The following is a 16,596-nucleotide window of genomic DNA, read 5'->3' on the forward strand; positions in this document are numbered from 1 at the left end:
CACGAAGGGGTCATAACATGAAGTTGATCACAAAAATTCATGTGGTCATGAATAATAAGCATTAGAATTCAAAATACCAGGAGTTTTAAAGAGATGGGGTACCAGTTTCAGTTCAGTTTTGAAAATGGCATTACAAAAAAACTAATTTTAGAACTAAAAACGGGTTGAAGGAAAATGAAAATAAAATGTTACCTAAATTGTAGAACGCTCTCCCCCCCACGTCCCGCTGCCTTCTGTTAGTTTGTGACAAACTTTGATCACAGCTTCCTCTACTTCCAGTTCTTTTGGGGTTTGATCGTCAGCAGTTCCTAGTTTTCTCAGAGGAACCTGGGTGAACACTGGACTTCTGTTTCTGACGGTGTGAGTCCAAGTTTCTGGAGGTGTGTGGCCATTTCCACCTTCCTCACTGCTCTCCGGTCCGCAGGCTTTGAGTTTCAAGTGTTTTGCTTCTTTCTGATCCCCAAGTCCTCAGCTGAGGGTTTTGCCTCCTGCTCAGACATAGTGTTGAAGGCAGGGGTCTCTAGCAGTGAGCTTGGCAGGCAGGATCTTGGTCTGGGGGTACCAGTCAGCCTCTCCCCTCATACAGCCATGACTGCGTCTTTCCCCTCAGTTTTCCATCCTTCAAATCCTTCTCTTCACGTGCTCCTACAGTGGGGCTTCCAGACTTTAGTGCGATGTGAGCCATGTCAGCCTGTGAGGAGGAGAGGGGGAGCCTGGTCGTGACACAAATCCTGGGGTTGTGATATGGGCCTGGTCCTGGAGGGCAGCTGGCAGGGGAGGGTGGCCCCTCCTTGAACCCAGGCTCCAGCCACAAGTCCACCTCCCTCTCTCCCTCAGCAGCTGCCTCTACTCAGCCTGCTCTCCCTGGTGCCCAGAGGTGGTCTGGGTTGCCGCCTGGGCCACCATGCTGAAGCCCCCCCAGAGGTCTCAGCCAGGTCCTCTTCAGCAAGCAGGACCCACCTCAGGAATAGCTGACCAGATCTCCCCACACAACTCCAGTTAGTGGGCTCGCCCCCAGAAGAGCCCTGATAGGGATTTCTCGAGCAGTATTGCCAGGTCCTAACTAGATAAGGTTTGGGTACCTCTGTTCCTTCACTTTCATAGCAGAACAACATCCAATGCAGTCTATTTGCCTGCTGAGTTGCTATGTTCATGAGAACTGTCAAAAGCAGCCAGCCAGGGCGATTGTTCTGTCACTTGGTTCCCTAAGAGGGTCACTGCCTCCCCCCGTTTTGCTGTGGCACTGGGGTCTCCCCCTTGCTTTGTAACTGGCCACCGGCCGCCCCTCTCAGGTTCTATCCAAGAGGAGTCTGGAGCCAGCCTAATAGCCTTGTAAGGATCTTCTTTCTAAGAAAACTGGTTGTTATGGACAAGCTGGGGTCAGGGTCACCGCTGGAGGCAACAGGAAGTTTTATGTTTATTTTCAGTCTAAAAAGTATTTTTAAAAAGAAGCAGCAGCCGTATACCAGCCATACAGCATTTTGAAAAAATATTTAAAGCTTTCTCTTCATTCCATCCCCCAAATTAAATTATGCTTTTCTCTTTTGTACCCACCTGTCCTTCTGCCTTTAGATGTCCATATACCCAGCATCAGCTTCATAGAATACAATTCTGTGTCCTGCTTTTCTCTCTCATCACTTTCTTGTTGCAACAGTTTTCATCAAGATCATTTTTAAGGTCGCATAATCTTCCATCCAAAGGACATGTCACAATTTAATTAATCACTCGCCGGGCATGTGGACTGTGTACAGTTTTTTCTGCAAGTGTAAGTGATGCTGCAATGAAGTTCTTCATGCACATGTATCTTTTTACTTCTTTTGGATGATTTCCATTGGATACAGTCCCAGGAGAGTCATTAATGGGTCAGAGGCTTGGAACATTCTTATGACTCCTGAAACGTATAGCAGCTACTATTTTTGGACGAGTGGGCTCTGCCACTGTGCTGGGGAGACCAAGCCACATCCCTCGTGCTGGGCCCCTCTCCCCTCCAGCCCTGTGACTCCTGCGCCCCCTGGTGGGACCCGCCAGACAAGTGTACCTGGATCCCACCCTCCTTCCTTCCTTCTCCAAGAATACATTTGAGGTATTGGGGTCTTTAACCGGGACTCAGAATGGATGTCAGGGATCCTCTGTGTATATGAGCATTGGTTTAGAAGATCCGTCATTAACATCACACACTTCTAAAAGGGATCCAGGAAAAGGTTTGGAATCTCTGCAATATAAGGGCAGATACGGTCAGCATCAGTCAAGTGGGTGAGGGTGAAAAGGAGGACGAGCACCCCGCCAGGGCCGGGTGGCAGGTGAGGTGAGAGTTGAAGGGTGTGGGTGGAGGTGGCAAGAAGGAACTTGTCTACAGCAGACGGGCCATGGAGGAGAGCAGGGGAGATGCGACCAGAAAGGCAGGTGTGCGCCATAGTGAGGACGGCCTTGGGTGCTGTGGAGCCACGCCAGGTGGATTGGAGAGGAGGAGGAAGAGCCTGGTTGTGACACAGATCCTGGGGTTGTGAGGTGGGCCTGGCCCTGGAGGGCAGCTGGCAGGGGAGGGTGGCCCCTCCTTCACTGCCCACTCGGCCACTTTCCTCCCTTTGACCTCTGCCTACTAGAATGTTCTCTCCTGGCCAGTCCCTTGGCAGCTGCCTGTTTCGATCCATTCTCATCTGTCAGATTGTCCATTCTTCTGTGTACACCTACTTCTTACTTAAAACTCGCTTTATCAGAATGAGGTAAGGGGGTTCTGCCTGCTTAACCTCTTGAGGTCGACTATAAAGTTTCCGTAAACCACACGGGTAGATCGGAAGCCTTCATTGACAACCACGGCCTCTTTCTTGTTATTTTAAAAATTGACACTGATTTTCTGCTTTCGGAATTCACTTATGCTCTTGGAAAAAAGTTACAGAAAGATATAATGCAAAAAGTGACAATTCCCCACATCCTACCCCGAGCTGATCTCCTGGCCTCGTCACTGCTGTCACTTCCGAGGCTGCCGTCTTTGTCAGGGCTGCACCGACTGTGTCTACTGCTGCCTTTATCCTGCCTTAGCTGACAGCCTTGGAGCTGGGCTGTGCCAGGAGGAGGCCTGGCTTGTTTTCAGGGACGTTGGGACTGCGGTTGGGGCATGGAGCACCTCACAGGACTGGACTGGGTTCTGATGTCCCTGAGAGGCTTTTCTGAGGAGGAGTCTGAGAGGGGGGCAAGGCCTGGCCGAGTGGGCTCTGGCTGCCCGGCTGCAGCAGGGAGGCCAGCACAGCACTGCCTTTCCTAGTCCTCGAGGTCCCACGGCCCCTCCTGGCCACACACAAGAGGCTGAGCAGCCTCTTCCCCAGCCTGGCAGGCCTTCCCACACTCCTCACATCTGCCTCTGCCTGCCCCTAGCACACCTGGCGGCGGGGAGGCAGAGTGAGGCTGAGACTTGTATGGAAGCCCTGGCTGAGTGACCAAAGGGGTTTTCAGTTGACCCTGGGTTTCCCGCTGGAACTCTTACTCTGTAAATCTGTGGTCAGCTTCGAAGCCTAGAGGAAGTTTAGGCCTCGTCTTTCTGATACACCTGCTGTCTTGACGCCCTCAGTCACATGTCAGGTGACACAAGAATAGCTAATGTACTGAGCACTTGTATGCAGGTACTGTTCTAAGTGCTTTGCGGTAATGAGTCACTTAGGCCTCCTGTTCTACCAACGAGGGTTCAAGGCACAGAGAAGTCTAGTAATTGCCTGGTATCACGTGGTCACTGAGTGGCAGGGCAGAGAGCTGAGCCAGGCCCCGGCCCAGAGCCCAGGCTCTTAATCACCGGCCCTCCTATCCTGCCCTCTGTCACCGACAAGGGTTGCCCACAGGGTGGGCTGGGAGCCCCAGGTTCCTGCCCCAGCCCCTGTGCTCACTGCTGCCTCCCACTGACCCTTCTCCCCTCGGGACTCTGGCAGCTCTGTTCCGAGGCTGCCTCTGAGGGTGGCAGTGCCCCGGGTCTCTGGCTTGAAAATCATCCCGGAGGCTCATCTTCCCAAGCCGAGAGGTTCTCTTCTCTATGTGTCTGGTTTAGTTGGGTTCCAGGAGAAGTCCTGAGATCCTCTGTGGTGGGCTCCCCTCCCCACACAGTGGGGGCCCCTGTGTCCCTCGCACTCCCTCTGCTCTGCCAGCAGGGTCCTGGGAGACCTGGCTGCTGCTTCCTGGGCTCACGTGGAACCAGGGAGGGCACATGGGGATCATTGTGGCTTGTCATTCCTGAGCTGTAATGATGCCATTAGAGAGGTTTCTAACAGTGGCCGTTGCTGGAAATGGGAGAACGATAGTAAGAACCACCATCAGTGCTTCAGGGTGGATCCTGTGCCAGCCACGCTCGGCAGAGGCAGGACGCGCCTCATTATCACCGTGCGATTCACTGCAAGAAAGAGGAGTGATTTTCCCCATGAAAACAGAGATGGGTGACGGGGCCTCCCTGCGGTGCATTGGTGAGCAGGCGGGGGCCCTGGTCTGCAGACTGTCCTGGTGGAGAGTGGAGGGCTGCCCTACAGCAAACCACCAGGGGAGCTGAGGCCCTGCCCTCTGGCTGGTAGGGGAGATGGGGGTTGGGAGGGCCTGGTACGACACCAGATTGTTGGGGGCTCTTGGCTGCCCACCCACAGGAGAGGCCCTGCTCTCCGGGGCACACAGTGCAAGAGCAGAGGAAAGTGGGTCCACGCAGGAACCCTCACATTTCCTGTGGCGTGGGGGATGCCTTGGAGGCACCAAGCCAAGCCTGGATTTCTTCCTATGTTCCTGATTCCCGTCGGTGTGCTGAAGATGCTCTGGCCACAACCCTGAGCTTTCTCAGTGTGAGGAGCTGCCTTTCCAGGGCCTCTGGCTGCTTCCCAAGGCAGGGTCTGCGCTCTGAGGCCTCGGCCAGGCATCATCTGGTTCCTGGCTGACATCTGTCACCAGACTCAGAGTGTTTCTTCCCGGCAGCATTTGAACTTGCCCCTGGAAGAGGACAGGCAGACCCAGCATTCCTCACTAACCCTCTCCTTCCTCCCACAGGAGAACCTGATGCTTTCCATCCTGCCCAAGCACGTGGCTGATGAGATGCTGAAGGACATGAAGAAGGACGAGAGCCAGAAAGACCAGCAGCAGTTCAACACCATGTACATGTACCGCCATGAGAACGTCAGGTGTGTCAGCTGTGGGCACAGGAGCCCAGAGCAGGACGGGGTGGGGCTTTGTGGGGTCGAGAGTTTTCCCGGGGACTTGAAGCACAGCCATCCCCCAGTGTGAGCCCCCACTGCGGGAGCCGCCTTGCTGATGGACGGGCTGAGACGTGCTGTAGGCCACGTGGTCCAGCCCCATCATGGCACAGACGTCACCCAGAGCAGGGAAGGGACATCGGGGAGGCCGCCCAGCCATTCAGGGCCAGCACTGGGCTCAAACCATGGCCTTCCAGGAAGGATGCCTTCATCCTGGGGCAGGAGAGTGAGGCAGCACGGGGCGGGGGGCCCGTAGAGGGAGGTCTGCAGGGTGAGCGCTGCCAGAGCCCTGAATTCAGCCTGGAAGTGCCAGGGTCTCACTGCTTTGGGGCTTGAGCAAGGACCTACTCCCGCCGTGATCCTGGCTGCCGTGGGTGGGATCAGGAGCTGGCAGTGGTGTCATGCGTGTGGCTGCAGCCTCACTGCCGGCTGCCTCCCTCCTCTGCAGCATCCTCTTCGCGGACATTGTGGGCTTCACCCAGCTGTCCTCTGCCTGCAGTGCCCAGGAGCTCGTGAAGCTGCTCAATGAGCTCTTTGCCCGCTTTGACAAGCTGGCGGCCGTGAGTACCCCAACCCTCACCCAGCTCTCCAGCTGGGGTCCGCCCTCGTGGCCTGCGCCTGGCCCTCCCAGTTCCCACGGATCCCTCCCACCTGTCCTTCCTGTGCTTTCTTTGCCACTCCTCCCTGCTGAAGAGGGACAGGGGACCACAGCCCGTGCCCTGCCCTTTCAGAAATACCACCAACTGCGGATTAAGATCCTGGGAGACTGTTACTACTGCATCTGTGGCCTGCCTGACTACCGGGAGGACCACGCCGTCTGCTCCATCCTCATGGGGCTCGCTATGGTGGAGGCCATCTCGTAAGTGGGTGCCTCAGAGGGAGGGGGCGCCTGAGCCCGTGGGACAAGCAGGCCTCTCCTGCAGGTCTCGTGGTGGGCCCAGAACCCCCGGGCCCCTTCGGAGGGATCTGTTCAGGCGTGTAGCATGGATGTAGTGATGTGATGTGGGTTGTGGCATTGGTTAGCAGGTCGCTTAGTCCCCAGCTCTGGGAAGGAGGGTCCTGGCTTACTTTCCTTATAGCTGAGGGAAACTGCACGACCTCCACAGCCTCTGAGGGGTGCTTTCCCAGCCTCAGTCCACACTATTTTGTTCTTCTGGAAGTTGCCGTCATCATGAAATTCATCATGCCACCTCACATTTGAATTTTCCTCCAGGTTCCCCCTTCTATTCTCAGGGTTCTCTCACATGACCCTCCAAGGCAGATAGGTTCCAGGGTCACCATGCCCATCTGCCATATTAGAAAGCCAAGGTACAGCAGTGAAGTGACTCTGCTGAGGTCACCAGACATCTGGGGTGCAGGACGGGACTAGAACCCTGGCCTCTGAGCTCCACCCCCATGAGCTATGCGGATGGTGAACTCAGCCTCCCCTCACTCTTGCCCATTGTTGTTACCGCTGCAGGTGGGCTTAGAGACCCTCACCCACTGTGGACCCGCCTGTCCTCTTAGGGTCTCTGGTGGGTGCTCCCTCTGGTATTGGCCTGGAGACAAATGCTGCCTCTCCTCCAGGGGGCGGTAGTTCAGGATTAGAGACTTTCACCTCCACTCCCCTCACCATCAAGCACAGTTCTGAATTTCATGTGTCTCTTCCTGGAGTTCTCAAGTGAGGAGCTGTGCCCCTCGGCACATGCAGCACCCAGCATAGTGCTGGGCACATGCTAGACACTCAGTGAAAAAGCACCTGCACGTATAAACAAATGGGTACTTGGAAGAGAGCAATTGGAGGTTCCTTGGGGGAAGAGGGCCGGGGGCAGAGTCACTCTGCGTACTCAGCTCAAAGGCAGGCAGAAAGCTGGGGGGCATCTAGTCGGGCCCCTGGGTCCGGAAGGGAAGAAAGTTTGTGCAGGATTCCTCCTGCAGGGGGAGGGGCCTGGCACCTGCTGAGGACGTGCCCCGACCCCTCCTCCTCTCTGTGTGTGCCTGGCAGGTATGTGCGGGAGAAGACAAAGACCGGGGTGGACATGCGTGTGGGGGTGCACACGGGCACTGTGCTGGGGGGTGTCCTGGGCCAGAAGCGCTGGCAGTACGACGTGTGGTCGACCGACGTCACGGTGGCAAACAAAATGGAGGCCGGTGGCATCCCTGGGTGAGTGAGTGTTCCTTCCCAGTGGGCAGGTTTGGGTAGCCCATCCCTCCTTCAGGGCTGTGGCCCGGACAAGGGACAGAGGGCCTTAGAAAAGGGACCCCTTCGCACCAGCAGTATTCCTCCTCGGGGTGCCTGCGTCCTGGGCCTGACGTTGGCTGTGGCCTCTCCTGCCTGACCTCTGCAGCAGTCTGTCCTCTTGTCCCCTTTACCCACGTGTGGGGCTTCCTGGGCTCTGGTGTTGTCACCAGTGTAGCTACGTCAGTCAGTATGCCCCGTCTCCCCAAAGGGCGTTATTACCAGTGACAGGCGCTGAGGCAGCCATCTGTGGTTCCAATGCACCTGTGCATCTCACCTGAGTTATTACAGAGTCAGCCAGTCAGGTGGGGCAGGCCCCACCCTCAGGGTGCACAGGCTGAGGACACACTGCAATCTTCCCTGCTGGGTGAGGGACCCTCCCTCAAAGACAGTCACAGTTCTCTCCCTCAGTGGTGAGTCCCCAGAAGTGGGTTCATTACCCTCCAACAGTAGGTGTTGCAACCGAAGATCCTGCAAGATGGGTAATAATTGGACCTTATCACTTTAGAGTGCAGAGCAGACTCCTAAGTTCCTTTTCTCACTCGATACTCTCAGCAGCCTGTGAGGACATTTATTGTCTTATGTGTGTGTAACACTGAGGCTCAGAGAGGGACAGGTGCCGTGCTGCCCTCCAGGACTCCCCTGTCACTGCTCGCGGTGGCAGCACATCTCACTGCCTCCACCTGGGCTCTGCTTCGCCTGTCCAGACACCTGGGCTCTGCTTCGCCTGTCCAGGCCTGAGCAGCAGCCTGGTCCAGCCGCTGTCCGCTGACTGTCCCTGGGGGTTGGGTGAGGGCTGCCCTCTGGCCTGCGCTCACGGCCTCTCTGGCTGCAATGCAGGCGTGTTCACATCTCCCAGAGCACCTTGGACTGCCTGAAAGGAGAGTTTGATGTGGAGCCAGGCGATGGGGGCAGCCGCTGCGATTATCTTGATGAGAAGGGCATTGAAACCTACCTCGTCATTGCATCCAAGCCGGAGGTGAAGAAAACAGCCACTCAAAATGGCCTCAACGGCTCGGTGAGTCCCCCACCTGGACTAGGGGGATGGAAAGGGAGGGATTAAAGGAGAGATTGCAGAAGAGCTGGCAGGACTTGACGATGGCTGAATATGAGAGGTGAGGCGCAGGTTGGCATAGAAGTGATTCTGAGTCCTGTTGAGCAGGCGACTAGCGGTGGCCTCCTCTCAGAGGGCGAGCTGGTCTCTGGGGGAGATAGTGCATGTAATTCAAGGCAAGTGAAAAGCAAGGGGACTGCAGTTTATCCTGACAACGTCCGGAGGGGGAGGCCACTGAAAATGTGTAAGTGGAGCTCAGAAGAGTGGCTGGCTTGGGGATTAAGGTCCCCTGCATGGAGGGAGCAGGTGAAGCACAGGAGTGACATGAACACGTAGGGACAGAGAGCACAGCAGAGGGAGGGTGCCGAGGAGGCAGTCACAGAGGAGAGGAGTACCGTGTCCCCTCCTTCTCACCTCTGCCACCCTCCCCGTGCCCTGGCGAGGCTCTTCACTCATTTTTATCCTCATTCATTTAAAAGATGGAACCATGATATCTCACTGTGTTAATCTCAGTTCTTTAATGATGGGTGAGGCTGAGCACTTCTAACGTGGCTGTTAGCCAGGTGATTTCCTTCTGAGAATTGCATGTGTGTATCAAAACGTTGAGGGTGCCCACCCACCTCTGATTTGTAGGAGCTCTTACAAGAGAAATGAGCTCAAATATTTATCAGGCATCCCTACCTGCCGACACTGGTACGTCTCTCTCAGGGAACGTAAAAGTTCAGCTGCTGTAGGTGATTCCGGCTGTCTTCCCTACAAGGCTGTGTAGCAACTGTGAGCCCCCAGTATGCGTGGGGAAGGACACTGCTTGTCACAACTCTCAGGAGCTCACATGATTAGCTTCACAATTGTTTAGGAAGTCTCCAGCTCAAGATGGACTCGGAGAAGGCAGTGTTCACAGAGCACCTAACCTCTACAGTCCCTGAGTCCCAACTGATAAAACATGAAAATGTTAAGTGAGACAGGGAGGATCATGGGAAGAAATAGGGAAAGTGATGAGTTGCTTGTCTGGAAGTCACAGGAGCAAATACAATTGCATTTGCAGAAATCTCTCCCCTGGTTTAGTTGAATAAACTGATAAGGAGAATGTGAGGAGAATTATCACCATGAATCCTTTCCAACGTGTTCAAAAGCTTCCATACCTCTCCCATTTATACTAACCTTGCTGTCAGTCTCATTGCCTTAAGTTCCACCTCTGACAACTCCCACATTTAGACCTTAGCCCCAGCTGGCTTCCCTGCACTCATTGGACAGCCACTTGTAAATCCCCCTGTGTATGTAATAGGCAGCTCAGAGTTAACAGGACCAAAGCTGAGCTCCTGACCCTCTTCTCCACCATAAAACCTGCCCTTGCCTCAGTCTCCCCATCTCAGTAAGTGGCAACTGCATTCTTAACTGCTCAGCCCAAAAGCTTTGAAGACATCCTTGACCCCTCTCTTACTACCCACAAGCAAGTTCTGTTGACCCTTCCTGCAAGATAAGCTCTGTTCTCCCTCCTTCTCACCCCCCCCCCAATTCCCATTCCCATCCAAGCCACGGTCATCTTGTGTAGGATTACTGCAGTAATGCCCCAGCCAGTCACCCTCTTCTATCCTTGCTCCGCTGTCTTTTCAACACAGCAGAGTGATCCTGCTAATATGTTAAGTGAAATCATGTCACTCCCATCTCAGTGACAGCTGAAGTCCTACAGAGGTCAAGAAGACCCACTAACAGTGAGGCCCTCACCAACCGTGCCCATTCCACTCACTCTGCTCCAGCGGCACTGGCCTCTGGGCTGTTGCTCAGGTAGTCCAGGCATACACCTGTCCCAGGGCCTTTGCACTGGCTGCTCCCTCTTCCTGGAACCCCCATCCCCAGAGAGCTGCATGATTTGCTCCTTCTGGTCTTTACTTGAATGTCACCTTCATGGTGACACGTCTCTTGACCACCCCTTCATAGTCACACTCCCCAACGATCCCTGTGCCCCCTTTCCACTTTCTCTTTCTCCAGAGCATTTTCTCCGTATGTACTGTAATAACTTATTTTGCTGTTGTCTGCCTTTCCTCACTAGAATGTGAGCTTTCAAGGTCAGGACATTTTGTCTGTATCCCCGGGAGTTAGAACAGTTCCTGTCACATAGTAGGTACTCAGTACTTATTAAATGAATGAATGAACTGTTTCCCTGTGTTACAGTGTTCAACTTATTGTCAAGGAAAAATACTAATCATTGAGGAAATTGGTTTATGAAATGTATTCAGATGTTTGGGAGGCATTTGACAGGGCTCTACACCAAAAAGACCTCTGTGAATCACTGTGTCATTGAGTTACCATTTTAGAAATAAGGGGAATAATAGGACAAGTTTTAATAGTAGAAATTAATACTAGAAAATTAGAGCATTTAAAAATTAACGTTCTGAAGGAAGAATTGAGTGGTGAAATTTCTAAGTCTACAAGGCTTCTAAACTCTGGTGAGGAGCATCGGACTGACAGAGACCAACTACAGGCGGGGTGGGCAGCTGGCAGCATCTGGGGTCCCTGACGCCCTCTCCTTTCCACTGCAGGCCCTGCCCAATGGAGCACCAACTTCCTCTAAGCCCAGCTCTCCTGCCCTCATTGGGACCAAGGAGCCCAATGGGAGTGTCCATACCAACGGCTCCACATCAGAGGAACCCGAGGAGCAAGATGGCCAGGTACGTGTGGGGCTGGGGGCCAGGATGTGGGCAGAGAGGTGAGGAGGCAGAAGTTGCCACAGGAAGAGTCCTGTGCTCCGCTCCTTTTTGGCAGAAACCCTGGGCAGGTCACCTCCCCCCAAAGCCTGGCCCCACTGTCCCCTCATCAATTACATGGGATGGGGGTGGGGAAGGTCAAAAGAGGGTCACTTCTGAGGCCTTGCCTAGGTCTGATGTCGCAGAATCCTGTAGATATGTGGGCAGTGAGGACATCCATGGAAAATTCTACAGGATCCGAGACTGTTTTGAAAGTGAGAATTCAGGGCTGAGCTCCCCTCTCCGGCCAGACTCCACGTCCCATGCACAGATGCAGGATTTCTAAAGGAATTAGCACGCTCCCCCAACCTGCCCAGGAAAGAGTCCCTCTCGGGAGAGCACCCAGGGTCTGTCCATTACTGAAGAGCTTCCTGAGCTGGTCACTGACAGCGGCCACTGCTCTGAGACGGACGCCTTGCTGGGGTTGCTGTGCACTGGGGGGCAGGGCCGCCTGTCTCACTGCGAGGGGCAGAGTTGCCCCCTGATGCCTTGAGATCTGGGCCTGGAGCATAAGACAGGGCTGGAAGACAGGGCTTTTCTTGAGTGCCACAGCATTCAGTCCCTTTCCTGTGTCACTGATTTTCCTGATAGAAAGTGGAAATACAAATGTGATGTAACTCTAACAGGAAGGACACAGTGTCAGCAGCCTGTGATATTTTTGTGTCTTCACAACTAGCCAGTGTCACACTGCTTCAGGATATGCTCCCTGGTATTGGAAGAGGCCATCCACATCATTTTATGGAGAAGGAAATGGGTGGGGCTGGGGGGACATGAATTAGATGGGGTCAAATTGTCACCCAGTGGCCCACCTGAGCCTAAGACCAGGGTATCTTGTCTGGCTTCCAGGTACTCTTGGCCCATACAGATGATTCTGACGTGCCCAGTCTTGATTCTTAATTGGACTTACAGCTGCATAATCAGAGTGTGGACTCCTAATTTTGGAGTTGATGCTTTTCCTTTGTAACTGGGAATAAAAATGGAAGCCGGGACCCTAGCCCCACCACCGCACTAGTGACAAGGACATTACTTTCTGTCCCATCACTTTCCCTCTCAGATCTTCCTCCCCAAGATGAACCAGATGCGAGCTCCTTTAAGAACTCTGTGAAGCCCTGGGGTTGGGGGTCATTCCCATCCCTGAGGGTGCTGATGTCCGTGTGTGTGCCACCCCCATCCTCGTAGCAGGATGTGCCAGGCCTGAGCTGACCCAGCAGTCGTCTCCAACTCCCAGGTCTCCCACTCGGGAGCCAGGTGGCTGTTCTCCCACAACGCTGCCATTAGTGGGTGACCACTGCAGAGCTCGTTAGGTGCTACCTGGGACCCAGAGTCCCAGGGAAATCAGGAGGGATTGTGGCTCTGGGTCTAGACCCAAGTGGGAGGGAGCCACATGACAGCACCAGGGAGACTTTTCCTGGAAAATGGTTTCTAGAGCCAAGGGGTCAGTCCTGGAGAGTGTGACGCACGCCCCCCCTCCCCCCCCCATCCTTCCCCAACTCCTCCCTGCTCTCCATCCCACCTGCCCCCCAACTCTGCCGCACTGCCTTGCAGGCTGACAACCCCTCCTTCCCCAACCCTCGCCGGAGGCTGCGCCTTCAGGACCTGGCTGATCGCGTGGTGGACGCCTCTGAGGACGAGCATGAGCTCAACCAGCTGCTCAACGAGGCCTTGCTCGAGCGCGAGTCGGCCCAGGTGTAAGTGGTCCGCACACCCTGGCCCGAGGCCCCTCAGCACGTGCCTTGTCAGGCCAACTCAGGGCTCAGGAAGTTAGTCACCTTAAACATGAGGCCGAGGCAGAGGTGGCGTTTGTGTTTCATAGGGCTTGTTTCCACCACAGAGTGAAGAAGAGAAACACCTTCCTCTTATCCATGAGGTTCATGGACCCCGAGATGGAAACCCGCTACTCGGTGGAGAAAGAAAAGCAGAGTGGGGCGGCCTTCAGCTGCTCCTGCGTGGTCCTGCTCTGTACGGCCCTGGTCGAGATCCTCATTGACCCCTGGTGAGGGGGGCATTGCAGGAGCCCACAGGCCTGAGGGACGGGGGCGCGTCAGCTGGCGACTGACGTAGGGTGGCTGTGGGACAAGGAGACAGAGGATGGGGACACTCGTTAACTTCAGTCACCAAGGCTGATCTGGCTCCCTTTCTTGGCTCTTCTTAGTAAAGATAGATTTTAGGCTCTGGGCACAGACAGATAGCTCTAACCCAGCAGCAGGCCCTCTGGTGCAAGGGCGTGTTCTGGAGTCCTTGCCCCAGCTGCTGAAGCCCAGCTGAGGGGCGATCTCCTCCCCCTCCCCCCGCCCTAGCCAATCAGCAGCTCCCTCCTGCTCAGGGACGGCCCATCCGAAAGGAGCAGGTGTGGAGCCAGGCTCGTTACAGCTGGGGAATGCCTGAGAGCCTTGGCCTCAGTCCCATGGTCCTGGGTTCTGGACGTGGTTTCCACGCCTAGTTGTTGTATGACCTCGGGCACTCACTGTGGGTTCCCTGAGCACCAGTTTACTCATCCATAAGGCCGAAGCTGCTGATGATAAACATCTGAGGATAACAATATCTGTCCTACCTAACTCAGCGTTGTTGTCAGGATCAAATTTCACTCCTTCACTTCACAAATGTTTACTGTCTACTTCATGCCTAGGGCTGAGGTCTCGGGATGTAGCAATGGACGCAACATACAAAAATCCTCACTCTAGTGGAACTTACATTCTAGAAGGGGAAGATAGACATAAGCAATTAAGTAATCAAAACACATATGCAGACGGGTGAGCGCCGTGGATCAACGTCAGAGGGAGATGGGGACGCAGGTGGTGAGCTGAGCTTTGTTTTGCTTGCATTTTTGTATAGGATTCTCAGAGCGGGCCTCACTGCCAGGGTGACAGTTCAGGAAAGACCTGAGGAGTAAGAGGCCACGGGGAATCAGGCACTGGATCAGCAACACTTAGGTTCTGGGGCTCTTGGCAAGAGCACTGAGTGGAGTGAAACCAAATGGGAATGGGTGTGAGAATGGGGGATTTGGAGACAGCAGGTTTCTCAGAGTTCATGAGATAGATGTGGAACAACCTTGTCAAGTGTAAGGCTGTGCAGGTGTCAAAGGGGAACTCTCAGCAGCACTTGGAAGTGAGGGATTGCTGCTCCGTACGCTCTGTTCTCCCTCCATCATCGTTACGTGGCAGCATGCTTATTTCTAAGGATCTCTTCCCGGATTTTTGCTGGGCTCTGCCCTGGGCATCTGCATCTGCCCTTCTCTGGGAAATGTCCTGGCCAACAGTTATGGCTGGGAGGGTCACATGGGACTTTGCAGGTACAGGCTTGTGCCTTTCTTACATCAAGGACCTGCCTTCGGCCTCCTTTCCTTTACTCTCCTAGCCCCTCACCCAATCTCACTGTTCCCTCTGGTCCCCTCACTGTCGTCTATCTCTGTGACAGGCTAATGACAAACTATGTGACCTTTGTGGTTGGCGAGGTTCTACTTCTGATCCTGACGATCTGCTCACTGGCTGCCATCTTTCCCCGGGTAAGAAGCACTTTTCCTTCTGGCCCAGAAGCCCTCTGGAAGTGAGTGTCATTTCCCGTGAAAGCGGGTATTGATGGAGTCATGCGGCCTGTCGGATCCTTATCAGTAGATTACAAATCTTCTGTTAGGATGGTTCAGGCCTTTATCCATTCAGTCATTCATTGACGTCAGCAGAGCACGCACGGTGGGCTGGACTGGGGTGAGCTCTGATGCTGGCACACGCAAGGGCGCACAAGCAGAGTCTAGACGTGCGAACCTGTGAAGAGCAGTGGTGGCCCAGCTGGAAGGTGGGTTGGCTCTGACTGAAGGACCCTGAAACCCAGACAAAAGGATTAAGACTTCTGTAAGTGCTGGGATGCCTTGCAGTTTTTGATCAGAACAACAGGGAAAAGTACTGTTTTAGGGAAATTAATCTGGCACATGTCTTGCCAGGTAACTTGGTGGACTTAGGTATACTGACCTGGGAAAGGCAGGAGTAGCCAAAGACGCTGGCCCTGAAAGCTCTTCCCTGACTTGGCCTTGTCACATGGAGACAGTGAGCGAGCTACTGCTGGCTGGCGCTGCCGACAGCCTCCAGGGCTGGTCCTGTGACTTCTAGGCCAAGGGTTCTGCTATCTGGAAGCCGTGGTATTAACTTAGTACGTCAAGTAGGCGTGGTGCAGAGCACTGGGATTCCCGCGCTCCCTTCTCAGCTCGGCCACTGTCCGTTTTGGTTGACTCACACACAAAGCACGACTTTTAGGTTCCTGGGAAGTATGGGAGCACGCAGGGTCGTTAGCATTTGTGTTCACAGGAGAAAAGGCTCTGGCCTGACATTCCATTCCTTCCAGGCCTTTCCCAAGAAGCTTGTGGCCTTCTCGACTTGGATTGACCGGACCCGCTGGGCCAGGAACACCTGGGCCATGTTAGCCATCTTCATTCTGGTTATGGCAAACACCGTGGACATGGTGAGTTCCCGCTGTCCTTCAAGGGACACTCCCTGCTCTCAGTGGAAAAGGCTTCCGTATTGGCCAGCACAGGCAGCTTGTCAACCCTGTCCCTCCACCATGAGACACAGGTTTGCAGTGGCCTTAGGTTCCTAAACACATCATCCTGACCAAACAGAGGGGGTCTTCTTCCCAGGAAAACTCCGAGGCTGACTGGTTTCCCCAGCTCCTCGTTCTCCAGAGTCCAAGAGCCCAGCACCACGCACCACGTCCTGTGCTAGATGCTTTACATACATTGACTCATTGAATCTTGATTACAACCCCAAGAGGTCGGTACTGTTAGCTGTACTTTCATATGAAGAACTCATGCTCTGAGAGGTTAATTCACTTGATTTAAGTCACACAGCCAATAAGAAACAGTCAAGAACCGAATCAGGTCTAAATTCCAATCCTGTTTTCTTCCTCCGTATCTCACTGCTCAAGGAGCACAATACTCGTAAGCGTTCTGTGTATCCTAAGTATTCCCTGTAGTGTGGCTAAGAGCCAGGTATCCCTCAGGACCAGGGAGATGAACCTCTTCCACTAAAGGAGCTCTCCTGGTCGGCCTTCATCCATTTGAACATGGCCAGACCTTCCTACAGCTGGGTCACTGGGGACAACAGCTTCAGAGCCCGAATGGCTAGAGGCAGACAAAATCCTCTTCTCTGCTGTCCTCAGTTCATGAAGAAGCTGCGTGTCCCATGAGGGGGTGGCCAGATGCTCTCTTGGGGAGAAGGGAAAGCAGCTGGAAGGCCGAGATTGACTGATTCAGAGCCACCATTTATTGAGCACTGGGGGCTGGGAGCTGTCACGGCTCTAATTTTGGTGGTATTATAGACACCCTTACACAGCCCTTTTTTCAAATATAATGTTATATTATTTGCTTCATTTTCTTTAACAGTC

General features: G+C 54.1%; 1 protein-coding gene across 3 annotated transcripts in view; it reads left to right on the forward strand.

The window, feature by feature from the left end:
• Window positions 1-16,596, forward strand: part of ADCY3 (adenylate cyclase 3) — a 75,710-nt gene that overhangs the window by 50,621 nt on the left and 8,493 nt on the right. For all 3 annotated transcript variants that reach the window (XM_019712740.3, XM_019712741.3, XM_074331762.2), the window contains exons 4-13: window positions 5,008-5,138; window positions 5,659-5,770; window positions 5,942-6,069; window positions 7,195-7,353; window positions 8,269-8,446; window positions 11,023-11,151; window positions 12,772-12,914; window positions 13,058-13,219; window positions 14,641-14,728; window positions 15,559-15,675. In XM_019712740.3, coding sequence (XP_019568299.2) covers window positions 5,008-5,138; window positions 5,659-5,770; window positions 5,942-6,069; window positions 7,195-7,353; window positions 8,269-8,446; window positions 11,023-11,151; window positions 12,772-12,914; window positions 13,058-13,219; window positions 14,641-14,728; window positions 15,559-15,675 — 1,347 coding nt within the window. The remainder of the gene's footprint in view (window positions 1-5,007; window positions 5,139-5,658; window positions 5,771-5,941; window positions 6,070-7,194; window positions 7,354-8,268; window positions 8,447-11,022; window positions 11,152-12,771; window positions 12,915-13,057; window positions 13,220-14,640; window positions 14,729-15,558; window positions 15,676-16,596) is intronic.

This window comes from Rhinolophus sinicus, chromosome 2, assembly GCF_057876585.1.
Source record: "Rhinolophus sinicus isolate RSI-liver-muscle chromosome 2, RSI-T2T, whole genome shotgun sequence".
In the NCBI taxonomy this organism is placed as follows: Eukaryota; Metazoa; Chordata; class Mammalia; order Chiroptera; family Rhinolophidae; genus Rhinolophus; species Rhinolophus sinicus.